At 37.5% G+C, this 26,909-nt stretch overlaps 4 protein-coding genes across 4 annotated transcripts; 3 read left to right on the top strand and 1 right to left on the bottom strand.

Annotated features, from left to right (window-relative positions):
- Positions 1–969: 969 nt before the first annotated feature.
- Positions 970–4,987, top strand: MELLADRAFT_46541 (uncharacterized protein; the record flags this gene model as incomplete). The annotated part of the gene is made up of 16 exons (XM_007404776.1): positions 970–1,084; positions 1,169–1,201; positions 1,286–1,368; positions 1,452–1,524; positions 1,590–1,801; positions 1,878–1,906; positions 2,002–2,397; positions 2,470–2,609; positions 2,693–3,170; positions 3,251–3,461; positions 3,548–3,822; positions 3,896–4,024; positions 4,101–4,135; positions 4,218–4,338; positions 4,413–4,577; positions 4,660–4,987. 16 exons carry the CDS (start codon positions 1,045–1,047, stop codon positions 4,985–4,987), a joined length of 2,748 nt encoding a protein of 915 aa, XP_007404838.1.
- A 5,429-nt stretch (positions 4,988–10,416) lies between these two features.
- MELLADRAFT_32967 (uncharacterized protein) lies at positions 10,417–14,163 on the bottom strand (the record flags this gene model as incomplete). The annotated part of the gene is made up of 11 exons (XM_007404192.1): positions 10,417–10,848; positions 10,975–11,127; positions 11,213–11,527; positions 11,634–11,662; positions 11,780–12,009; positions 12,130–12,431; positions 12,497–12,665; positions 12,912–13,264; positions 13,330–13,390; positions 13,476–13,820; positions 13,895–14,163. The coding sequence occupies 11 exons, from the start codon at positions 14,161–14,163 to the stop codon at positions 10,417–10,419; spliced, it is 2,658 nt and encodes an 885-aa protein (XP_007404254.1).
- Positions 14,164–15,778: 1,615 nt separating this feature from the next.
- Positions 15,779–18,279, top strand: MELLADRAFT_32830 (uncharacterized protein; the record flags this gene model as incomplete). The annotated part of the gene is made up of 9 exons (XM_007404777.1): positions 15,779–16,001; positions 16,091–16,157; positions 16,238–16,378; positions 16,454–16,732; positions 16,806–16,939; positions 17,020–17,169; positions 17,245–17,577; positions 17,652–17,696; positions 17,765–18,279. Coding segments are annotated over 9 exons (1,887 nt in total), but the record flags the coding sequence as incomplete, so codon positions are not given.
- A 1,771-nt stretch (positions 18,280–20,050) lies between these two features.
- Positions 20,051–25,202, top strand: MELLADRAFT_115025 (putative oligopeptide transporter; the record flags this gene model as incomplete). The annotated part of the gene is made up of 26 exons (XM_007404778.1): positions 20,051–20,220; positions 20,337–20,493; positions 20,564–20,619; positions 20,688–20,812; positions 20,886–20,964; positions 21,033–21,060; positions 21,149–21,175; positions 21,238–21,374; positions 21,443–21,467; positions 21,498–21,642; positions 21,701–21,716; positions 21,903–22,044; positions 22,283–22,305; positions 22,372–22,423; positions 22,493–22,545; positions 22,592–22,879; positions 23,038–23,065; positions 23,355–23,395; positions 23,493–23,538; positions 23,600–23,617; positions 23,822–23,893; positions 24,085–24,145; positions 24,174–24,288; positions 24,505–24,569; positions 24,649–24,752; positions 24,823–25,202. The coding sequence occupies 26 exons, from the start codon at positions 20,120–20,122 to the stop codon at positions 24,916–24,918; spliced, it is 2,100 nt and encodes a 699-aa protein (XP_007404840.1).
- Between the last annotated feature and the right edge of the window lie 1,707 nt (positions 25,203–26,909).

Genomic DNA, 26,909 nt, shown 5'->3' with positions numbered 1-26,909 from the left:
TCCTACAAACAGCAATAATAAAGGGGATTCTAGCTCAACTCAAAAGGCCAAGATGAAACAAGTTACTTTAGGCGTCAGTTGACTGTCTTGTTCCCTATCATGAACATCATTGACTTTTCAGCTAACTCATTTGTTCTTTCTGATCCTAAACAGTCCTTCTTTCAACCAAAGTCTACACCGAGTTCTAGTACGACGGTCAAATCTAAACCAGATACCAAATCTGATCCAGTAGTAAGCGATCAAGTCAGCGAAACTACATCAATCCCTCCATCCGTCATGGATGAAGATGAAGATGAAGAGATGCCAATGATGACTACAAGAAAGCCTAACAAACGAAAAAGTGTAGTCATGAATCACTCACCTAACTCTTCTGAAATTGACGAACCTACCAATTGTATGTATTCCTCTTCAAATTGAACATCTTTTTCAAACCAATCAGCTCATTACTAATTATCTGATTTGTCAAATCGATCGATTTTCTTTTCCTAAAGCTAAGAAAACGTCAAATGTTGCCAAAAAACCACGTTACTCTCGTGGATCTAACGCATCAGCCACTTCTCAATCTGAAGATTACAGTCACACAGAAGTTTCTAGTAACTTGGACGATCTAGATAGTTTGTCTTCCATACCAGATTTCTCAAACCTATCAGAATTCTAATACCAATCATGTTCTTTAGCGGACGCTTCATTTGAAGATCAAGAATCCGATCAAGAAGTTTCAGTCAAACGAGTCTCTAAAGCTAAATCAAACAAAACTTCAAACACCAAATCATCTTCCAGTTCACTTTGGACAACAGCTGAGAAGAAAAAACAACAAGAGAAATCAGAAAACGAATCGAAACAAGCTCCTTGGAAATTTCTTAGAGATATACGAGATGTAAGGATACATACTTTTGACTTTTCCAAGACCAAACTGTCTTCTGAAATCCATCAATTCTTAATTTGACGTGTTGCTTTTTTTCTCTCTAGGCAGATCAAAATCCTGTTGGATCACCTGAATATGATCCAAGGACTCTTTATATTTCAAAAGAAGATTGGAAAGCGATGACACCTTTTGAAACCCAATTTTGGGAAATCAAACAAAGTCAGTCTACCTCATCTCATTCATCCTTTAGCTCATTTTTATCCACTTTTTAGGGTAATTTCATTAATCAGATCACCTTTTTAGGGCACTTTGATACTGTTCTCTTTTTCCAGAAAGGTTCGTATCTTCTTACAAAACATCCAATAAGACCCAATTCCAAAGATGAATCCAAATTGAGCGTTTTCTTTTTGTTTTATAAAGGGAAATTTTCCGAACTTTATGAAGGTGATGCGATGATTGGTCATCGAGAATTTGATCTGAAGATCACCAAACGTGTCAAGATGGTAGGACTCTGATCTCAAGTCTGAATAAACTGATCAGCTGACTAATAAGCTTCACATGATCACCTCTTTTTTCATTTGACCAGTCTATGGTGGGAGTACCTGAAACATCCGTAGATTTCTGGATCGCTAAATTTCTTGCAAAGGGATACAAAGTATGTGATCAATCAATCTTTCCAAGTCATATGGAGAACTTTAACTTTCGAATTCAATTTCGAAGGTAGGTAAAGTAGATCAATGTGAAACGGCTCTAGGAGCCGAAATGAGGAACAAAGGAAGTCTTCCGAGTTCGAAATCTGCTAAATCACAACCTAAACCTAAACCTGGTGCCAAGGAAATCGTACGAAGAGAATTGAGAAGTGTGGTGACTTCGGGTACGATTGTGGATGGGAATATCTTGACTGATGATGCTGCTACTTGTCTTATGGCCATCAAAGTTAGTATTTAGAGATTTATTTATCGTCTTTTTTGAAGTATCCAATCTTACCGTATTTTCATCTTGCATCTTATAGGAGACCATAGGAGAATCTGGCTTACCAATGTAAGATAAAAAATTGGTCGAGAAAGAGCTCATCAACTCACAACTAAGCTCATTTGATGATCTTTTTTTCTTTATTTGAACTAATCTTTTGATAGATTTGGTGTGGTCATCTTGGATGCTTCAACTGCTGAATTCAACTTATCATACTTTGACGATTCAGCCAATCGAACTCATCTAGAAACGATCATGAGTCGATTTCGACCTAAAGAAATCGTTCATGAGAAATCCGGATTAACGACTTCTACCATTAGAGTATTAAAAAACATTGCATCTTCAGATTGTACTTGGACCATTTTGAAATCCAATGAATTTTTACAAATTGATGAATGTATGGAGAAACTTTCTGAATTGTTTGGAGAAGTTAACAAACCGATTCCCGAGGCTATTTCTGCTTTTCATTCGAAACCTGAAACTATGATGGCTTTGGGAGGTTTGTTATGGTATCTTGGACAACTTAATTTGGATAAAGAGTTGCTTAGCTGTGATAATGTGTGAGTGGTTAAATCTGGATGATTGTCTATGTAAATCCAATGTCTTATGATCATTTGTTTTTTCCCCAACAGGAAAGTACTGGATGTCTTTCGACCAACGGAAACTATGCAACTCGATGGTAAAACGATCTCGGATCTTGAACTACTTCAAGGTGACCTTGGAGAAGATAGCCGTCTTTTGAAACTTCTCAATCGATGTATCACTCCTTTCGGTATGCTCAATTTTGAACTTTATCCATCCTAATCAAATAAAACACTCATCCTTATCTCGTCTGTCGTTGATCTTATCATATAGGTAAAAGACTCTTTCGACATTGGTTATGCTCACCTCTTCAAAGTGCTAGTGCGATCGAAATGAGATTAGACTCTGTTACATATTTGATTGAACATCCAGACTTTGTGGATCAATTTGGTACCCTAACTGGATTACCAGATCTTGAAAGGTTAATCAGTCGAATTCATGCAGGATCATGTACGGTGAAAAACTTTTTAAAAGTCTTAAAATCGTTTTCAAAGATTCAAACTACACTTGAAACTTTAAAAACGACGATTGGAGATGATCCACCTAAGATTCTTGAAGAACTTATTAAAAAAGTACCTGATGTGGCTCAATTGATCATTGATATTGAAGAAATGTTTACATTAGATGAAGAAAAGAAAGATTTACTTCCATTAGAAGGTAAAGATGAATTATATGATGCAGCCATTGAAGAAGAAAGAGAAGCTGAAGGAAGTTTAGATGATGAATTAGAAGCAGCGAAAAAACTTCTCAAGTTTGTAGATTTTTCCTCACTATGTTTCATCTAGAATTCCAAAAAACCAAGACTTAGATTTTTTTTGCATTCGAATATAGATCAAAAGATGTGGTATATAAACATATTGGAATTAAAGATATTTATCAAATTCAAGTACCTGGTAAAATCAAAGCACCATCTAATTGGACTAAGATGTCAGGTACGAAAGATTGTGCAAGGTATTATAGTCCTCAATCTGCTCAACTGGTTAAAAAATTAAAACAAGCTAGAGAAAAGAAAACTTCGGCTTTGAAAGATTTTCATCTGAGAGTAAGTTTAGATTCTAGATTGAATGTGAATTGGAAGATTGAAAGAAATCTGGACTAATCCTTCTGATTCGAAAACTTGTTAAAAAGGTCTTTGCACTTTTTGACCAAAGTTATCCCGATTGGCTTTTGACCGTCAAAACCGTAGCCGAGATCGATTGTTTGATTTCGTTAGCACAAGCTTCAATGGCGATTGGAGAACCGAGTTGTCGTCCTGAGATTCTAGACTTACCACAAGCTGAACTTGGATTTGAATCTTTAAGACATCCATGTGCAGTGGGACGTGATGAATCTGATTTTATTGCGAATGATGTGATTGTAGGAGGTGATGAATGTAGAATGATCCTTTTAACCGGACCTAACATGTGAGCGTAATTTGGGAAATTTTTATGAATAGATGATTGAAGAGTTAACTTGAATGGGTTTGGGTTTCATTAGGGCTGGAAAATCAACACTCTTGAGGATGACTTGTGTAGCTGTCATCATGGCTCAGTTAGGATGTTATGTTCCAGCTACGAGTGCTCGGATCTCACCTGTTGATAGGATTTGCACCAGGATGGGCGCAAGGTTTGTCTTCCTCTTAGATGTAGATTTATGTTTAGAGGGGATATGACTGAGATTGATGGTTTTGATGGTTTTGTAGTGATCACATCTTTGCGCATGCGAGTACTTTTAAAGGTGATCATATCTTTCGATTGCGATCAGGTTGAGGTCTTAGGAGTGATTGATGGACGAATCTGATCATGATTTCCTTTCTCAGTCGAGATGGATGATGCTAAAAAGATTCTCAGCGAAGCTACACCCAAGTCGCTGATGATCCTTGATGAGCTTGGAAGGGGTACAAGTACCTTTGATGGACATGCCATAGCTTTTGCAGTACTGTGAGTGATGGAAAAAATCCTGTTTGATGAAAGTTTTTTGGGATCAGAACTGATTTGTGGATGGATGGATGAAGTCATCGATTGGCAACTCATTGTAGTTGTTTAGGATTCTTTGCGACTCATTATTCGGCTCTTAATGAAGATTTCGCTCATCATCCTAATATTGCTTCAAAGTATATGTTAACAAAGGTAGATGAAGAAACAAGAGAGGTTTTGTTTCTTTATAAACTTACAAATGGGTAAGTTTTTCATCAAGAGTTTTGTCATCTTTTGATCATCATTGAAATTTCTATTGATGATTTGATTTGATTTTATAAATAGAGTTTCACCTAAATCATATGGACCACATGTAGCTAAGATGGGAGGAATACCGGATGAGATTGTGAAACGAGCGATCATGATTAGTGAAGAATTCGAGTTAAAATCGAAATCTAAACAAATCGAAAATCATAAGATTAATAAGATCAGTTTAACTTTACAAGCCGATATTTCATATTTGATTAAAAGTTTATCGAATTTGAATTTATTGAAGAATGATGATCATCAGAAGAAGATGGATGGAAACGATCAAAGTTTATGGATGCATAGATTGGAAGTTTTGAATCGGATTAAATTAGGGTTTGTTAAGGAAAAACAATCGAGGAATTGAAGAAGCGGTGCAAGTGGGGAAAAACATGATGAGATGATGAAAATGATAAAATTTGTTGGTATTTTTTTTGATATGTTTGGTTGATTTGATTATCTCGTTTTTTTTTGTTTTTTCCCTGCAACTTCAAGGTGTTTATGATTTGAATAATTCTGTTTTATTTTTCAAAACAACAAAAAACTCGATTTGAAAGTCTCAAAAAATGAATAAATTTATGTGTGTGTGGTATTGTGATATCGTTTTGAACCAACTTATGAAATTATGAAATTGTGGATTTGGTGAATGGGTTTTTGGATTTGGATTGGTTTAGGAATTGGTCTTGGGATAAATCGAATTGAAGTTTTGATGATGATGATGAAGGATACAATTGAATGATCTTGTGCAATGAACCTCAGGTGTAAATGAAGACGAATTTCGAAGAGTTTTTACTGATCGCTCAGACTCACTTCCTAGAACTAAAACTTCGTCCAAGACTCATGAAGATCAGATTAGTGGATGATTACGTAGCCAAAGTTCTTCTTTTGATTCTTGTACTTGTACCTTTTTTATTGATCATCCTGGTCTATCAGAAGCTAAACAAAATCGTAAACTGAAAACTTTGTAGTCCATCACGAAATATGGATCAGGACAAGATCTTTTTATGATCAACTCTAGACTCCTAAATCTCCTAATTCTCACTAGTTTTTGATCTTTTTCTGTTGTGAATCAAAAGATTTTATTTTATTCGTAGATCTATCATTTGACAGGTGAGTTAGATTCCTCTTATTGAAGTTTAAAAAATTATGCAGACGTTTTCATTGCTTCTCTACCACTACTTTTCTCTGCTTTGATGTTCTGAGGGCATTTGAAGGGTTGCAGAGGCAGACAGCCTAGTTCTAAGCTTAACTAAGCTTCCCTTCCAAAGCAGCCATGACCAAAGAGGGGTTTTTGACTAAAACCACGGGTTTGGCCTGAGTGCAGCCGATTTTGAAGCAGTTTTGCTTGCAACCTCACAAGAATCTCAAGAGGAGCTTCTTCCAAGGTTTTATGTGTCTCCTAGCACCACTCTTTGTATGTCTCAAGTGGTGGATTTCCAGTGAAATTGAACTGTAAGTTTAAAGTGATTTTGAAAGGTTCAAGTGCACAAGCTCAAGTTCAACTGTGTCACTTTGATCAAATAAAACATGTGCTAAAGGTGGCACAAACATGTGTAAGAGGCTTATCACAAGCATGTGTTCAATTTTTTGTGAGGTTGCACATTGTTTAGAGCTCTCAAAATGAGGTTTCAAGCAAAAGCATGTGAAAATCCTGCTGTGCTCAGGCCAAATGTTTTAGTCAGTCATAAGCCCCTCTTCGAGAGCAGACATGACAGTGTTGGAACAGAGGGGTTTAGTTAAGCTTAGACTGGTTGTCATACAAGGCAATAATCTTTCACACACCCAAAATGTAACAAGTAGGACGGTACAAGCTGTTGTACCCAAAAGTCATTGCCCATCTGGGTACCCTCATTGAGGACTACCCATGACACCAGAACAACACAAACAACATAGACACAGTGTGACATTACCAGGTGTGACACAGTAGACAAATGTCTTGGTGAACTTTGTCAGCTGACTCAATGTTCACGTCTTGTGTGATTTGGGATCCAGCATTGAGAGCTGGGCCATCAATTCTTTGCCAAGCATGGCAGATGCTATGTGGTCATGAATGGATAAGTGAAATGTGATATTGTGGATGGATGAATTTTGGTAAAATGATTAAGATTGGATATAATACACATGGACAGATAGATGAGAAAAACAGAGGTTGGGTTGTGTAGGTGTGCAAGTGGATTTGGACAAGGGTTGTCACATTTGGATGTGGTAAAGGCATTGTACTGTAGTTTTAAAAATGTTTGTTACAATTGTTTTGTCAAGGCAGAGCCAAAGCCTGGTGGTTAAGCATCTGTAATTGAAAGTGGTGAAAAAGCAAAACTAGATTCAGAAGAATAAGCAAGAAGGGTGTGTACAAGCATGCTCTACAAGCAGTATTCAAAGCTATGTGGGCTCAGGTTGATTTGGAATCCAATTGTGATTGAAAGTGCTTAACCAGCTTAGGGCCTGTTCGGCTGGAACCCAAAAACGGTTTTTGGTCAAAAACACCACCAAAGCCAAAAACCGTTTTTGGGTCAAAACGGTTTTTGATTTTCATGAAAAACACAGGTGTTCGTACGGAAGCCGTGACGTGAAGTGACCGCCACCGTTTTTTCAAAACTTCGGTTTTCGGTTTTCGGTTTTCGGTTTTTGGAATTTGGGCATGTCCTTCAATTTTTGATACACACCACGGGCTACCATCACCGAGAACACCAACTGACACCATCACCACCACCAAGGGTTTATTCCACACTCGTATTTTCACTCAGCACCCACCACCGAGCATTTTTTCCACATCTGTCTTTTCACCACCAGCTAGCTATGTACGAACATCACCACCCACCACCGAGCTATCTTTTCACACTTGTCTTTTCACCAATCTAGCTATCACCACCACCACCCAGCTTGAGTATCTTTTATCAAAGTCCAGACTTGTTTCAATTATCACTCACTCAATCAACTTGGTATCATTTACAGTCAATAAACTTGTAATCAACTTGGTATCATTCACAGTCAATAAACTTGTAATCAACTTGGTATCATTTACAGTCACAAATCACCTTACCCCTCAATCAATCAACAACCTTTCTGATCAAAGAAACTGTTGGTTTTCCAAATAGGTTGAATTTTGAGGAGGTGATTGTCAAGATCAACCTCAATTGTTTGAGAACTCAGAATAATCAAAAATACTTGGCATACATTTTTTAAAACAGCCTCATGATTGAAATGTTGTAAGTTGTGTAAAACAATCAATAAGTAAGTGATACAAACTCTGTGAAATGATCAGGTTCCAGATTGTAATCACCATGATTTGTGATTATACTCTTTGCAATTCGAAGATACTTATGTAAATTTTTTGTTCAGATGAGGGCCAGCCAATTCAGCATTTTGATGTGTAGTTAGTGTAAGAATTAATGGATCAATAAGAAGTTAAAGAAGAAACTTCAAAGGTGAACACAATGAGTGTTGAGATAAGAGCTTTCAGAGTTAGTTGTGATGTGTAGTAGGATCGAGTGGATCAATTTTTTGTTGAGATAAGAGCAAGCCGATGGAGCTTTTTGATGCAATGGGTAGTTTAAACATTAGTGGTTCGATATGAAGTTGACAAAGAAATTTAAAAGGTTAACACAACAGGTGTTGAGATAAGAGCTCGCCAATTCGACTGTGATGTGTAGTAGGATCTATTAGTTTAATTTGAACTACAATACTTTGGTATTGATTGATACGATTGAAGTTGATAAGATTTGAGATGTGGTTTGATTGAGTCAAAGTCTGGATATTTGAAGGCACAAGAGTTGAATCGGTCGAGCAGTTTGACCGACTCACTGTAAATTGAGAGGGAGGCATGGTTGCTTTTCAAAAAAATTGAAGGAAATGCCCAAATTCCAAAAACCGAAAACCGAAAACCAAAAACCGAAAACCGAAAACCGAAGTTTTGAAAAAACGGTGGCGGTCACTTCACGTCACGGCTTCCGTATGTTCGGCAACGGTCTTTGATCAAAACCAAAAACGGTTTTTGATCAAAAAATCTTCAATTTTGAAAAACAGCCCTGAGGCTGTTTTTGAGACCAAAAAGTGTTTTTGCCCTGTTTGCCCCTCCATCTCGATCTTTCGTTGACCTATTTGGTCGACTGTTTGGTCAACGTAAAAGCCGAATTCCGAGTTTTTCAATCCGCCCCTCGAAAAAGGGGCAGATTGAAAAATCGTTTTTGTGTAACGATTTTTTCGAAATCCAGCCGAACGGGCCCTTAGGCCCTTGGTGTACCAAAAAAATTGTGATAAAAGTACTGTAAATGATAAAATCTAATGCATATGACTGTGCCGGATCAGACTCTCATTTTGAGAGCCGCCTCATTGCTTCCACAGCCCTTTAAGTCTCCTGATCTCTTGGGTGCCTTGTCTCACTCATCTGGACTTCAAATTTGGTCACCTTTCCCAACCTCTACCAGAAGATAACCTCTTGAACGTCCACCTCAAGTGTGATTGATCTTCACTCCCAGATTTACCTCATCTGACTACATGGCCTGGTCCTGAATGTGACTATTTCCACTACTTTACAAGTTTTAAAAATCTTTCACAACTCTTATTTTATCTGTCTACCAGAGATGAAATGACAGGCAATTTACACCACAAAATATCAAACAAGCTGTCAAAACTTTCAACTTTTATCATTACCAAAGGTATTCCCTTATCATTACTAATTGTATTACCCAAGCTCAAAGGTGATAATTTTATTTGTAGAAACTGAAGAGAATCCCTTTGACCAAATTTCAGCTTTCAAACTGTTTCCAAACCAAGAACTCTGGAAGTCCAAGGGCATTGTATTAGGCACTTCTTGGGACCTCTTCTGTTAAAGATCCATACATCTTTGCCATGTTAAGATCAATAATGCAAATCATCTCTTTCAAGATAATTGTATATGTAGAAGTATGTTTTACCTTCTGTAAAACCACATACCCAGCAAGATAATTAGCCAATGTCACTACCCAATGTTGAAAGACCCTCACTGAATAAAGGAGAGTTTTGAGAATACATCCTCATCCAAGGATTCCAAATGAGAAGGAGATTGTTGTTTTGATCACCTGAGAGTTTTGATAAGGACATTTCAAATGTTTTTGAAAAGTATTGGGGAGAAAATAGGTGGATGATGTGGTTTCCTTTCTTGTCCAAGAGGTGAGAAACACACCCTTGTGCAATAACAGACCATAATATGATCACAGACTTGGTAACTCAAATACAAAGAAAACCAAAACATAAAAATCACAAACTGAACTTGAAAAAAAGCATCAAAACTACCCTGATGCAAAATGAACCAGATCAAACAAGATCAAACAAGACTTATGCAACAAGTCTGGTGCAAATTTTATATCTTAAAAAACATATTTTTTACTGTGAATTTTCTTTCAATTTAAATATATGATTCAAAAATCTTTGAATCATAATTAAACCAATGCAAATGCAAAAAATATATAAAACGATTCAATATGTAGAAAAAAAGAGGAAATGCATTTTGTTTGTTTACAACAAGATTTGAAATCGAAGAAGAGACAAAAGTGATAAATGATTTTTTGATTTTTTTGGTTGAAAAAAAAAAGAAAAAAAGAGAAAAAAATTGATTCTTTCGTATATAATTACACTATACATACACTAATCACAACAAACCTAAACCGTAACCCAAACCTGTATAAGTTTCAAACTCTTTTTTTTTTGAAAACAAAAACATATACCAAAAGTTTCTATACTATCCAATCTTCAATTTTAAACAAAAAAGCAATTTCTTAAAAAAAAAACCCAATCCTTCTCATTTCCCAAATTTTATATTCAATCTTCAAAAATCACATAACTACCACTATGTCTTTTATCAAATAAACTTTGTTCCATCACCTCACTTTGATCTTGAACCTCATACTCATTACCCCCACCTCCAGTCCCATTCCCCATCTGTGACTGTTGTAAAAGATTAGGAGATCCATAATTCGACAAGACCCCATTTGAATTCCCATTGGTATTGGTATTGGTATTGGAATTGACCAAAAAACTACCTGAGATTCGTTTATACATATAATGAGCTAACCTTTGATAAGCTAACTTATGAAACGTATTTAATCCTTGAAAAAACTTTTGTCCAGTCGGATGTGATTCGATTCTTCTAATGAATTCAACGCATAATGATCTAATGATTTCAGATGAATGAAATAATCCATATGTGAAGGGTGAAAGTCCTCCTAGGTAATGCGGTGCATATGAAAGAATCTAGATTTTGAAGAATAAAAAGAATGTGTTACGTCACACACATCGTACAAAGATCAGTGATTCTTCTTTTTGCGGGGGGGGGTTACCTGTTTCAATCATATGTTTTTTCTTTCTTTTGAAACTCACCTCAATGATTTCTTGATGAGTTTGAACTTTTGCTACCAAGACTTCATGCATAGCTTGAACTTCAACTTCCGATATCCTTTGTGACATCCTTAATCGACTTAACTGATGATGAGCATCAAACCCAAAATTCGTATTTGTTCCACGTGCACGTCTCTGAAGAAAAAACACAAAAGTAATCCAACAAAAAAAGGTTTGAACCAGAACCATATGTATTTCTGATGAAAAAGAATCCACTAACCTGACAATGTAATTGATAAGATCTAGTCTCTCTCCACCCTTCGATCCTAGCCGAATTAGCACTCAGCTCACGTTTCATCAACACTTCATCCGCAAAGACCGGTCCCGACCCCAACATCTCAATCTTCTCTTCCAAAGTGTTGGTATTCAAATAAGTCGATGGGATCGTAAACAGTTTCGTATTCGGTGCAATTGAAGATGTACCCAAATGATCTTCTTCCCATCTAGAGGCTACTCTTACAAACCTACTCACATAATCTGTAAACCTTGCTCGGATGATCGGTTCACCTAAATGTGAAGTAATAGCTGAGATAATCTGAAGAAAAAAAATAACACATCCAACCAAACCCATGTGAGTCATTCATGGTATCTCCTCCCTTGGAATAAGATCATCCCACTTCAAATCATAAAAAAATACATACATCATCCATAAAACTATGATCCACTGAGTCTCTGACCAACTCATTCTTAGCACCAGTAAGAGTAGCATGAGAAAGCACGACCCCACCAATCACAGGCGTATTCTTCGAGCCATCTTCTAAACCCACCCCACCACCACCACCACCACCGCTTTTAGTGGTACTATTAGCCAAATTAGTAGATGCAACTCCAGTAGTTAAGGTCATTTCAGTTAAAGATCTTTCAGGTGGGATAGGCGAAAATGATCTCATGGGTTGAGAAGACATTGTAATATCTTTCGAAATCGTAATCTTGCCTGTCTCAATATTACAAAACACGTCCCATGCTTCTGTGTGTAATTCGAAAATCGGATTTGTAACACCAGCTATATAACCAGGACTAGATCAAGAAGAAAAAGGAAAGGAAAGAGAAAGAAGTCAATTTTTTGAATATCAAGATTAACCATTTTTGATTTGCAAGAAAACCTTTTTCTCAGAGAGGTTTTTCTTTCAAACTTACACAGCTTTGAAATCTTCATAAATCGTTAGATTAGAATAAGGAAACGCTCTTCTTGCATAACCTTCCAAAACACCACCACATCCACTCCCCAGCGCACAAGCCGCCAAGACCATCTGAGCGACTACCCCAGCAGGTAAACCGTGTCCTAAGAACATGATACGTTTTTGAGTGACGAGTGCGTTGAAGAGGAGAATGATAGGATGGGTGAGAACACCACTAGTATGTAAATGAGGATGTAAGGGACCGTTATAGTTGAGTGCATTAGGAGAAGAAAACGTTTGAACGAGTTGGATTAAAGAATACTACGATCATCAAGAAGCATCAGTCTGTGTAATAAAGGATTAGAGAGAGATGAAAAGGATCTCACTTCTCCAACTTCTTCAGGAAAGGTTTGAAGTGGGATTCGAACCGGAATACTTTTACCCGAATAATTAATCTTGGTATCATAGAAATGGGTATCTTTTGGACGTTTAGGAGCTGTTGAAGAACTAGAAGGATTAGAAACTAAAGCATGAGACACCAAAGGATTGGAGAGACTAGAAACGAGAGGGTTGCATGGATCAGACAGAAGATCGGTTAAAGGGTGATTAGAAACGAGAGCGTGCGCATACGGTGGTGCTCGAACATTCATTTCGTCAGAGATGATGGGTATAATATTACTAGGCGTTCGACTATGAGGGTTCGTAGTTGGATAGGTTTCTTGACCGGTTTCGAAGGAAGAACCAGATGAGGAAGAACGTTTACGAGTACGAGTGGAGTAGAGTGATTTCCGATCAGAAGACATGAACGAAGAGGAAGATGGCATGGGTTGAGGATGAGGAGAAAGAGGACCACTGAGTCGTTTGTTCATACTAGCACTCGAAGGCAAAGGAGGTGATGAAAGTGAACCAAGGTTCGCATGACTATTTCGATTAGATGCAAAGTGGGGTGAGACTTCACTCGAATCGAGGGTAGGGAATGAAAACTTTTCTTCAAACATATCAGGTCGCTCTGAACACCTTAGGATCATACGTTCGAAATGAGAGAGTCGAGGCATGCCACTGATGTCCATCGTATTAAGTGCATCATAGAGTTTCGCAAGACAATCGATAGATGGATTGACAAAGTAATCTTCGAGAGCAAGCAAAAGAATCGGCTGAAAAGGAATCCTTCGATATCAGCTCTGATGGGATCTAGCTTAGAAACTGATGAGCTACTTACCTTGAAGATTTGAATATAAGGGTGAGGAGAACAGACTGCCATTGCTTTACAAATAGCACCTCTGTATATGAGAACAAGAAAAGACAACATCAGCAAAAGAACCCATCAAATCAAACTGATAAAGTGAAAACCAAAGAAACACTCACCTGCGTACTGTGTTATCTTTCTTAGTACGTACCAAACTAATCACATAAAGTAACTTACTCTCATTTGTTTCAAGATCATCATTCTTTTCATCATCATCATCATCATGATCCGGTTTTTTTGAATCAAGATTAGGAGTAGATGGATCATTAAGTATCGATGATTTCTTAGGTGAAAGATGAGTTTCAGATTCGTCTGGTTTATCAGGATCGGTGATTAAGATTTCTTCTTTGGATGTAGATAAATCGTTTTCAATGGTTAATCTTGGAGTTTGATTTAGAAAGAAAACTGTCCAATCTTCTGTTCGATCATGAGCTCCATCTGGTAACATCAAATCTGCCAACATACTAAAATGATCCCATATGTTTTTTCAAATAATTTAGTTTGATAATAAGAATGATTTATGATTTAAATTACTTACTGTTCTGAAGTTCCAGTAGGACGTGGATATTGATGTTTAAGACCAGAACCAGTATCAATATCGAATTCAGCCAATAAGACAAAAGCAGCATGTGGACCGATAGAAGAATTTGAAGGAGGTGATGAAGAAAGATCTTGAATGAAAGAAGGAGGAGTACGAGGAGATTGAAAGGGTTCGAATGAAAGTGAAGCTGATCGACTTGATCGAAGAATTGAATTTGAGGCAGGTGAATTGGTTTCGCTATTGATCCCATTTGTATTTCCATTCATAGTATTGTTGGTGGTAGTGGTGATATTGTTTTGTTGAATTTTGAATGTGATTTATGATGATTTGATTTGATTGTTCATTCAGTTATCTTGATGTTTTCTTTCTTTTCTTTCCTTGGATGGTTTGTTTTCTTTTGTTTTCTTTTGCTTTGGATGGTTTGATGGTTTGATAGTTTCAGATGCTGAGTTGAGGTTGATTGGTCAAATTTCAAATTTCCAAATTTTCAAAAAATAAAATAAAAAAATAAACCAACTTGCTATTTATCAACTTCATTTGTGTACATGTTTTGCTTCCTTCTTCCTTATCAACAGTACTTCATTCAATGATTCATAACTTGATTCCTTCCAACATCATTCATTTCTTATCCCACTGGAACTACAACACATCCAAAAAAAAATAATTATCAAACAAAAATCTACCACATCCAAACTTCAAGTCCAAAATGTTCATTACAATTTCAAAGAAAAAATAGATCATGAACTTCAAAAATCAGTGAACAACTCATGCTGCAATCTTGGACATTCTTTACTAACTATACACATATATTATGAAGAGCAGTTTTATAAAATATAGCGCAAAGTGATTAATGGAGTAAGTTGCTCCAATCAAAGGATATCTTGTCAGTATCATTGGAACCAGAGTTTAGCTTCCTCTGGTGGGTCATGCTCAATGATGCAAAGAATATTTAACTAGTACATCCCTCAAAAGATTCCAGAGCCTTGATGGTTTGATAAATCCGAGCACCTACATCTTTGTCTGAACAGATCAACTTCATCACAGATACTTGTGTCATATTGACCCAGAGGATTTTCATTCTTTGTATGATTTGATCACTAAATTTTCAAGTAATCCATTCCTGAATAGATTTCTAACAAAAGAGAGAATGGGTATATTATTTTCTAGAGGTTCCATGGCAAAAGATGAAGAGGAGACAAATGAGATGAAAATGCTCAAGAAGGATCTCAAAGCTGGTTTTCTTTCAACGATCCGACTCGAGGGACAGCGAACCAGCTAGAAGCCCGAGTGGTACTGATGTCCGCGGTAGTGTAAACTCTTGTGTAATTTGCTAGCCTCCAACCAATTTCTAACTTCCAAACACCATTGATCAGTCATTTCGATCCATCGACAAACCACACAACCCAAAACAACCCTCAAGATAACTCAAAAATGGCATGTAACCTAATCACCAACGTAATCCCGAACTTAGACGACGTAATTATAGATTATTTAAAAGGTTATTTAGAAGAAGACGAAGATCCAGTAGAAAGTTTTATAAAACCTTTGCTAGAAACCGAAGGGATTGAAGAACATCAAATTCAAGAGATTTGTAAAAACATTAATCAATTGATCCTTAACGAACGTGGAGTTCATAAATCTATTCATGATGGACCTAAAACTTTGGATCAGGTATAGAAGATTTCATACGGTTTTTTGAGATACACATTTATGGTTTCTGAGTTCATATTGATGATGTTGTTGGTTTTTTTACGTTTTGGTTACAGGCAGTTCATATGAGATCTCAAATCGCCATGTCAAAAGTTAGTACCTCATCATACCCTCTCAAAACCCCTTTTTCATTTCCTCATGAAGATGGATCTTTCTAACTTGTGAATTTTTTCTTCTTCTTTGGATCAGACAGCTCTCATGGGTACAACAGTAGATATCGAAAGTACAGTCAAAGCCCGAGATTCACGTGTAGATGTAACTAAATTAGCTAAAGCTGAAGCTAAACTTCGAGCTAAAAGAGAAAAAAAGAAAGATAAGTTTGTGGAATTTGAAGAGAGTAGATTAGTTAAAGCAAGAGACGCTCAAAAGAGTTATGAAGAATTGTTCTTAGAAGGTATTTTTCTTTCTCTCTCTCTTCTTTCATATAAACAAAATTCTTATTTTTGAGATTATTGATTAAACTTTTTTCTTTTTGTGGAATAGTTAATCCTCTTAATGCAGCTGCTCTTGCTAAAGGAAAAAGTAAAGATGTTCATGTTGATAACATTGAGTACGTATCAAAAAATTTCAACATAAAACCCGCAATTTGATTTAATCATCACTGATCCGATTTTTGGTTTCCTATTCAAGTGTTAACTTTGGTTCCAACAAGATCTTATCTAATGCTAAACTTGATTTGGCATATGGAAGAAGATATGGTTTGATTGGTCGTAATGGTATTGGAAAATCGACTTTACTTCGAAACATGGCATTACGAGAAGTGGCAATTCCGTTGGTTTATATCTTTTAACCCTTTACTTGATTGTTATACAAACTAATTATACTTTTTCTAATCGATGACTGAAGTACACATATCACGATTTTATATGTCGAACAAGAAGTATTAGGAGATGAAACATCTGCTATCGATTCAGTTCTAAAAGCTGATGTTTGGCGAGAAAGGCTGTTAACAGAAGAAACCGAATTAAACGCTACTTTATCTGCTCCTGATCTTCCAGGTGGAGCTGATAGTGCAGAAGCTAGGGCTGCAAGTAGAGAACGAGAATTGGCGGCTGTGAGATTAGGAGAAGTTCATCAATTGTTGATTGATATCGATGCAGAAACTGGACCAAGTCGAGCTGCTGAGTAAGTCTACCTCTCACTCACTCAGAAGATAGTACTATCTATGCCTTACATCTGTTGATGATTTTTTTTCTAGACTTTTGGCTGGATTAGGGTTTTCAGCTGACGATCAAGGTCGTCCTACCAAAACTTTCTCTGGTGGTTGGAGGATGAGATTGAGTCTTGCACGTGCTTTGTTCTGTCGACCAGATTTACTATTACTTGATGAACGTCAGTATCTATTCACAACAAAACTTGTTCAGTAACAGAGTGAGTTATAAGGCTGATCTTTATGGGATACCTTTTGATAGCGTCGAACAATTTGGATTTGAACGCTTTGGCTTGGTTAGAAGATTATCTTCAAACTTGGCCTGGATCTTTACTTGTGGTTTCTCACGACAGAGCATTTTTGGATGCAGTGGCTACAGATATCATTCATCAACATTCTCAGCGTCTGGATTGTAAGTTTTTGAACCTAACGTCACAAATCATCAAATCGAAAGTTGATCAAATCTGACATTATTTTTCTCCTCTAGACTATAAGGGTAACTTTACTCAATTCTATGCAACTAAATCAGAAAGAGCCAAGAACCAAAGAAGAGAATTCGAAGCTCAAGAACAATATAAAGCACATCTCCAAGCGTTTATTGATAGATGGCGTTATAATGCGAATCGAGCAGCACAGGCTCAAAGTAAAATTAAGATTTTAGAAAAATTACCTGAACTTGAACCACCTGAAGATGATGATGTGGTTCATTTCAAATTTGCTTCGACTGATAAATTAACACCTCCTTTACTTCAATTGAATGATTGTGCATTTGGATATTCGGATGATAGACCGATGATTTTGAAAGATGTGAATATTGATGGTAGGTATTCATGATGGGGTGTTTTGAGTTTTTTTTCTTGGAATTAAGTTTTAATGAATCTGTTTCTTTTTCAGTGACGATGGAAAGTCGATTAGGTTTGATTGGTCCTAATGGAGCTGGTTTGTCATTTTACTCTTGAGATTGATATCATACGAAAAGAAGATCTAATGAAAAATCATCAAACCAGGTAAATCTACACTTTTGAAATTACTCATTGGAGAACTACAACCTACAAGTGGACAACAGAATCGGAATAGTCGATTAAGGATCAGTTATTTTGCACAACATCATGTAGATCAATTAGATTTAAATCTTTCACCGGTTTCATTCTTAGCTTCAAGGATGCCAGGCAAATCAGATCAAGAGTACAGATCACATCTAGGTAGTTTCGGTTTGACAGGTTTGACTGGACTTCAACAAATCTCTACTTTATCAGGTGGTCAGAAATCTAGAGTGGCTTTTGCTTTATTAAGTTTACAACAACCTCATATCTTGGTACTTGATGAACCTACTAATCATTTAGATATCGAAGGTCTTGATGCTTTAATGGATGCACTTTCTAAATGGAATGGTGGGGTTATTGTCGTTTCTCACGATAGTCGATTTATTCATACTGTTTGTAAAGAACTTTGGGTGGTTGCAAATCAAAAAGCTGAGAAATTGTTAGTGATTTTTGATGCTTTTTCTGTTGAAAATCAATAAATCATCGCTAATGTGTTTTTTTGTTTTTTTTTCAGCTACGGGGATGTTAGTGCTTACAAGAGCTTAATTGTTTCAAATCAAAAAACTAAACCCACTTGAATGCAAAAATGAAAATGAAAATGATCTTTGGAAATCTAGTAAAGCCAAACTCAAGATTAACTGAAACGTTCTATTTAGAGTCTGATTGGAACGAATGAATGAAAGATGTATATACCTAATAGACCTATTATATATATATGTAAAGTAAGATAACGATGGCAAAGAAAATCATAACCAGAATGAGTAGATTTGTCCTACACAAAGTTCTCCTGGAACTTTTCCACGAAGGTTCCAGAATGATTTTCCACGAAGCCAGAAAAGAAAATTTTGGCTGTGTTCTGGCTTCGTGGACTTGTGGAAAAAAAACTAATTTGAATGCCCTTTGCCCCTAGGATCCAAAAGACAGCGTCATTCAACTCTGCAGCTGCTGATCGAGGCCTCTACATCTCCCCCCTCAACCACCTCTCATTCTTCACCTCACTTCCACACCTCTGTCCTCATAAACCACACGATGGCCTGAAAAGGATGAATGAATATATTGATATTTTTTTGTGTATGAAAATATCAATAGAAACAAATCGATAGGAACATCTTTTGAAAGAACATCCTCGTTTTGAACAAGATCAATGTCTGATCCTTCAACTGACGATGATCCAAATGAGATTAGCTGTTGTTGAAGATCAATAGGAAAATGTTCTATCCGATGATACACAAAAAGATTGAAATAACCTTTTGAATCTTGAACAAGATCGATACCTATGTATTTGAATCAATTTCCGATGATAACTGTGGACCGAGTTCAAGAATTAAATCGATCACATTCAAAGATCGATAGGAACAAGTTCAATTTGATGATATGTACAAAAAAGATAGAATCAGCTCTTGGATCTTGAACGAGATCGATATCGATTTGAATCGATCTCTGATGTTAATTGCGGACTCAGTTGAAGAATTAAATCAATTACATTCAAAAGATTGATAGGAACAAGTTCTATCCAATGATACAAAAAAAGCTCTTGTATCTTAAACAAGATCAATATCTATCTAAGTCAATTTATGATGTTAATTGTTGAGCAAGTTTATGAATTAAATGGATTAAATTCAAAGATGATTGTTAAAAAGTTGAATTAGTTGATTAATAGTGATTCGGATTTCTTCAGATGAATCTTGGGGTTGAATGAAGTAATTTGAGAAAAGTTGTGGGATTGTTTTGTGGTTGATAAATTTACTTGAAGGGGTACTTGAGGTGAAGCTTGTCAGGCATGCTGTGATGGTGGATGTCCCAAAGTCCAGAAAGCCAGAACGTATTCTGGATTTCTGGCTTCGTGGAAAAGTTGTTCTGGAACCTTTGTGGAAAAGTTTCAGAAGAACTTTGTGTAGTATAATTGTTTTTTTCGAAAGAAGGATATACAAACCTTTCATGTGGATGGGATTTTGAAATTTTACTTTCAAAAGACTTGAAAGAACGGAACGAATTTTTTATAGTCATAGAAATTGGTATACAGATTTGAAACCAGAAAATTTGAAGCAGAAAAGTATATACATATTTCGGGATGGTAATTCAATCTTTAGATACATTGCCATTTCTGTGAGGGGATAAAGGCAAGGCTGTGCAAGGGCTGTGCTTTGATGTATGCACGTGCTTCTTCGATAAATGTGAGCGGGCCTGATATCCTTCAAGACTCACATCGATATTTTATTTTGGGATTAAGTACGTACAGTACAGAGAGATTGGTTTTGCTTTGCTGGATGAACGTTCGAAGTAAACCAAGTCCTCGTATGTACATATTCGAAAGAAAATATGGAAAACAGCGAACAAGTACCTGGACAGGAGACCAAGATCGATTGGGAAGATGTGGATAGAGTGATTCGATATTTGCGTCAGGTGGTTGATGATACCGAGTGAGTTCATTTCTTCTCTCGTGATCTGGTCGCCATCACCATCCGACATCTTAGTGCTATATTTATACACCTTGATGGGGCTCTAGCTGATGATGTTCAACCTCATCTCCTATCAGGGATGTCATGATGGGGGATCCCAATTATCCGAGTGAGATTCTTCTCAAGGCAGCCAAAGCGCTTCAGCCCGGATTGCCGGACCAAGAAGTAGTAGCCATCGCAAAAGCGACTGAAGCGGATCTGAAGCTAGTGGAAGACAATTCTCCTTATGCTGAGGTGGGTGAGCTCCGCGTCTAGTACAACATGCGCAAAGAGTCAGGTCAACGGCTGATGTTTGTATTTGCAGGTCCGGGCTTGTGTGGACGCTTTTGATGATACTGCACTTCCAGCCATGACTTTTCGGTAAGTCTTCGTTTCCATCTCACTGTCACATTTCCAAATGATTTGGCATCCACGACGTACCACGGCAGGATGTGGATCATTGGACTATCATTAGGAGCACTGGCCGCCGCCTTCAATCAATTCTTCCTGGCCCGAAGCCCTGGTATGGTATTGGACCATACTGTGGTACAAGTAGTGGCGTATCCGATTGGTCGTCAGTGTGATTCTTTGATCCTGCTTGTGTTATGGATCAAGTGATGAAAATTAATTTCTTTCCTTGCACAAAGGTTTCTTTGCCAAAGTCTTACCGACCAGAGTCTTCTATTTTGGCAAGCGATCATTCACTTTCAATCCTGGTCCATTCAAGTCAGTTCGTTTTGCGCGATTGTGATAGATTCATGCGTCCTGAGATTGATTTCTTTGTAAATCTATAGTATCAAAGAACACGTCTTGATCAGTATCGTTGAGTGTTATTTTTGAATGTTCTGATGGCACGGGAGTCAATGCTCATACTGCAAACATGGCTGTTTATGGTCTCTATAATATCAAGATGGCCAATGCTTCTCCCTCACCTTATGTAAGCTGTGTAAATGCTCATGCATTCCTTATTTTTACCAAAGCTCACGAACCACACAACAGGCAACAGGAGTAATTGGTGCACTGAGAGCTAAAACGTTTTACAACGATACACGTTTTTCGACCAAGATTGGCTTCCAACTTGCATTTGTGACAAGTACGCAACTGATGGGATTTGCTTTGGCTGGGGTAACCAGAAGGTGAAGTGATTAACACTCTACAGTCTTTTCCTTTGGAACTCTGTTGAATTGCTCTTTATTTCCATCAGCTTCCTGATCCATCATCGCGAAATGGTAAGAGGTCTCTGAAGCTCTCCGAATCAGTTTCCGGTCTCACATGATATGAATGCAGGTTTGGTGGGAGGTCCTTCCTCAAATCACTGTTCTACGAGCGTTACATGGCAAAGACCATTTACCACCTATACGCGGCTGGAAGATAACACAAACGAGATTCCTCATCATATGCGCAGTGAGTTGGCTGATCTGCGATTCAAATGTGTTTAATACTGACATTTCTCATTCCACAGATTGCTTCCGGGATTTGTGAGTTGCTTCAAGAATGTATACTTTACTACCACAAGCTCAAGATGATGATATCCATACCTATACTCAGACTTTATCCTGCCGGGTGTATTCTTCGAGAGTCTCTCATTTTTCAAGTGGGTGCAAACCCTTCATTCCGTATTCTGAGATAGTGTCAGTAGTCGTACTGACAAAACTGCCGCGCAGCTGGACAACCTGGATTGACCCGAATAACGTCAAGCTAGCCCTAATCACTGGAACAGTAACCGGCCTGGGTCTCAATCCGATGCCTACCTTAGACTGGAACTTTATGATGCAAGGTCCTATTTTCACTCCATTGTGGTCTATAGTGCGTTCTTTTCAGTACATATCTGTTCTTGATGCATTCTGATATCTTGTTTTATCAGAGCAATGAGTATATAGGTGCATTGGGCGCCCTGGTGGCTATCTGTGTGATATACTTCAAAAATTTCCTCTTTATAGCATATATACCTATCAATAGTGGCGGTGGGATTTGTTTTATTCGTGATCACATCAAAAGGGCGATATTGATATATATCTCATCTTCCTTCCCTGTACCATTATAGGTCTGTACGATAGACATGGGTACGTGAGCAGAGGAATTTTTAGTGCAGATACGAAGGTGCAAACTGATAAGTGATGTCATCCTATCTAGAAATCATTACAATGCAAGCAGAGTCCTTGATCAACTTGGTAGATTTGATCAGGTACGTTTATTCAAGCGACTAAAATTTCTCTTAGTCCTTTATATCTGACTTCGATCACATCTCATTCAGACCAAGTACAAATCATATAGCCTACCTTTCATGTCGGCCGCTTTGATTGTATTGTAAGCAAGACCTGCTACATCAATCTTGCACGTTTTTGGCGATCAGCTCATGGAGACCTCAAAACCCGAATCGAAAACCTAGTTACACTTGTAACCTTGCCCTTTATAGTAGCGTAATTGTATATTCTATGATTTACTACAGAAAACATCTTGTTGGAGGGATCTCTCACTATATAGCATCGTGGACACCTAGTTTCAAGAGCAACAGGCAGTGTAACTCAGGAGAGCTCTACCATGCCACAGATATTCACTACCGACTCATGACAGCTTATCCAGGAGGCAAGTATCAAAGTGCATGTATGAATATCAGCTCTAGAACACTGAGGCTTACGTGGTTTGTGTGATCACTTTAGTGCCTAATTCTTGGTTCGTCGTCATTGGCATTTTTTCTATCATTCTTGCAATCTTCATGAATGAAATCTAGTAAGCTTGAAAATTTTCCTCCATATATCGAATCGCCTCTTCTGACAGAATGTCTGCTTCTTTTTTAAGCCAGACTCAGTTGGCTATGTGGGGTCTCGTACGTTCCGTATCTTGTCTAGTAGTAAAATATGTTGTGATCAGATTTCTAACCATGCTACGTATCTGCTAACAGTTTGTCTGCCTTACTATCTCTCTTCTGTTCATTATTCCTGCAGGGATAAGTGTGTCATTTTTTTTTCAAAACATGAGAATTCAATCACAAATCTCATGTAAATTTGTATCTCATTTCACAGTGCGAGCAGTTGCCTATGTTCAAGTACCCCTCAATGTTAGACCTTATACATGACTAGAAAATAAGGCTTGATTGCTGATTAGATTTGTTTCAGGTTCTGGGTGAGCTGGTGGGTGGATACGCTTTTGCTGGTCGGTGAGTATATTCGTCAAGGTAGACAAAAAAGTCTCTCTGGCTGATGATTGGGTTCTTGAGATAGACCCCTCTGCAATATGCTCTTCAAAACGTACAGTCACTTTACCGTAACAAAAGCTCTTATAATATCGGCAGATATGAAAGTAGGTGCGTTCTTCCTGATTTTAGAAACTTACAATCAATTGATGGATTATACTCTCTTAGTTTGCTCATTATATGAAGGTTAGCTGCATTATTTAGTTTATCGGGTTGGCTTTCAACAAATTACCAATGATTTCGACTTTCAGATACCTCCTCAAGCGGTTTTTGTTTGTCAAATAATTGCAACTGTCCTTCACTCATTGATCTCCATTGGTGGTTTGTTGAGCTCACGTCTATCATACCTCAAAAGTTTGATTTTGTTTCTGACTTCTTTGGATTACTCAGTCCTTGACTGGCAAATCACAACATTCCCTGATCTTTGCGAACGCAATCAGCCGCAACATCTCATTTGTCGAAGTAAGCTCATCTGATTAACGTTTGGAACACACACTGACTGTGATCTTGACCTTTGAGCATTTTAGCGTATTCTCAGTTTTTCAGGTATCAATTCCATTCGCTCTACACACCTTTCAGAACCTCTTATCTCTCATCATCTGATACCTAGTTTTTTGGGGGGGCTAGCTCTTCAATCATGTATGGTGCTGTAGGTCCAGCCCGATTGTTCAGCCAGCCAGGAGCACTTTACAAAGGGTGTCTCTACGGATTCTTGTAAGTGATGAACTTGACGTGTTTTAAGGGTTTCAGTTTAGTGAAAGTAAATCTATCTATCCAGGATTGGAGCCATCCTTCCTTTTCTACCCTGGATCGCCGCCAAAAGATGGCCCCACTCTAGTTGGCGATACGTGCAAATAGTGAGTCTTCTGACCATAATTATCTTGTATCAATAGCTTGCCAGTATCCTTACATGACATATCATGATAGCCTGTGATCCTGTCTGGGTGTTTTTACTTTCCGGCTCTCAATCTTGCATACATAACGTAAGTTTGATAAATTCGAAAAAGCAAAGACTTGGAAGCATTGTGATTTTTAATTACTAATCTTTGATTTCACCCTTGTGTTGATTTTAGCCCCACTTTTATATTATCCTTGTTTTTCCAAGGGTACCTGAAGAGATGGTACATGCTTTGGTATGGTAAGTCGCAACAAGTCTTATACCTGAAACACAAGGAAAGATATAGTGATGGGATAGATTTCTGATTCAAAATTGATAGCAAAATATGCCGTAGTGCTAGCATCTGCAATACCCGCTGGTATTGCAATTTTTGGACTGGTATACTTTTTTGCTTTCAAGATGAATGGACAGGAATATAACTGGGTCAGTTTTACCTTACTTATTTGAATATACCATTACTAAGGAAGAACAAACCCTCACATGATTTCAACAGGCCGGGAACACAATTTATAAAAATGGATGTGACAACAAAGGTTGTGCCTTGATGGATGTACCTGATGATGGCTTTGGGCCAAAGTATTGGGAATAAAAGCTGTTGAAGTTCTTGTGGGTTTGAGCACTTTTGGTTGATTGAAGCTATAGTTCTTTTGACACCACACCACTTGGACACAGGCAAATGTTATCTGTCATGTTGTGTGCAACTTCCCAACGGAAACCTTGTGTATTGAGTGAATTTTGACTGTCCAAATTTCTAGAAACGGAAAATTTGCCCGGGGTATACTTGATCAAATACTTCACTTTGGAAGCATAGGGTACCTTGATACTGGCAAGCTGATTTAGGCAAATTTATCAGAGTAAAATGATTCTGATGATACATAAAAGGAGTAGTTTCAGGACGTTTTGTCCATTTTTTAACGTTTGTGTTTAATTCAAATATACAATAAAAAACAAAATAATGGAAAAACCTATCATACAGTAATGTCACACCCTCCACTCTTCCCCTTCACTTTGCTAAATCAAACAGAAAAATAGAGTAGAAAAAGACCCAATAAGCCTTCATCAAAAATTTCAGAAAGTTCCTTTACATATTCCAAGCAGTTAGATCATCAATCAATCACCCAGACTGATGAAAATAAAAAGATCAGGAGAATTTGTTAATGCCTTCAATTAATTAGTTTCATTGCTATCAGCATATTCTTTACCTGGAATGATCCATCAACATTTAATGTACCATTGTCCCTTTGCAGATAATGTATGGATGCAGAAAGTGGGATGAGGACCTTGGGATGAAAAGACTGAGGCTGTGACTCAATGACCTCTGCTGTTGGCAAAGGAGCTTGTTCTCATTGATTAGACTTGCTCAATGGTATGTTGTCAGGATTTGAAGGGGGAGGATTGCTTCCAACAAGTTGATCAGTGTATTTGGGGGTGATTAAGTCGTGGACCACATCTGGAAATAGAGTAGGATGATGATATGTGAATACATCCTCTCAATAAGCAACCTCACCAGTAATGAAAATACTACTTCTTTGCTTTTCCCAAAACTGTGATGCACAGGCACTGTCTTCAATATCAACACAAACAAACTGTCTTGCTACTGGAGAAACTTTGGATGTGCATTTACAATCCATAGCAAAGCATAAGCATCCAAATGGTTTTGGAATGTCCACATCAAACAGATGAGTGTGACCAGGATTTGGAAGCAGTGACTCAAATTTTCAATTGGGGATTTTTTTGGAGGGTCACATAAGATGAGCAATTGATCTGAATTGAGCAATATGTCACTCATCCCCCCAAAGAGATAGAGGAAGACCGCTCTCAAGAAGTTGAGCACAAGTCTTTCCTAGTGGTGTTTGAAAATAATGTCCCAAAACTGAATTGGCCATATTTGCTGGACCTTTCACTTCTTCAATCCCTTCCTCCTTAAGAAAATTCTTGAATTCTTTCAAAAATACTCTCCTCCACAATCAGATTTAAGTCTCATGATCTTGTTGCCATACTTCTTCTCCATCAATGATTGATACTGTTTGAAATCAGAAAATGTTTGATCTTTTGATTTCAGAAGATAAAGACTAGTATAACGGGAATGATAATAAAAAAAAGGCCATATTTCATTGCAGATTTGGAGACAGGAGATATAAGACCAAGAAGTTCACTATGTACAAGGTTGAATGATTGTGGTGATTGGTGGAAAGAAGATGTGGCTGGAGAATGAGTAAGCTTTTGCATTGAGCAGGAATCACAAGCAACAAAATGTTGCTCAGAAAGTAAAAGGATTTTTTGTCAACAAAGAAACTGAATAACACCTTCAGGATGTGAATGTCCTAAATGCTGATGCCATGTCATAGCAAGCTTTTATTGATTGGTGTATGAAAACAAAACCAAAGGATAATTGATAGCACATTCAGGCAGCCAGAGGCTATTGGTTGTTGAGCTTCAACTCAGTTGTAAGACTTCAATGCCTGATTAGTCAGTGATAGTGCCAATATTTATGTTGAATGACACACAATACCCATTATCACAGATCTGGCAAATTGGAATCAGATTCCCAGTCAATTTGGGTAAGTGGAGGACATCTTG

This window comes from Melampsora larici-populina, assembly GCF_000204055.1.
Source record: "Melampsora larici-populina 98AG31 unplaced genomic scaffold MELLAscaffold_2, whole genome shotgun sequence".
Classification (NCBI taxonomy): Eukaryota; Fungi; Basidiomycota; class Pucciniomycetes; order Pucciniales; family Melampsoraceae; genus Melampsora; species Melampsora laricis-populina.
Note: the sequence above shows the minus strand (reverse complement) of the source record. Positions and strands in the feature narration are given on the sequence as shown.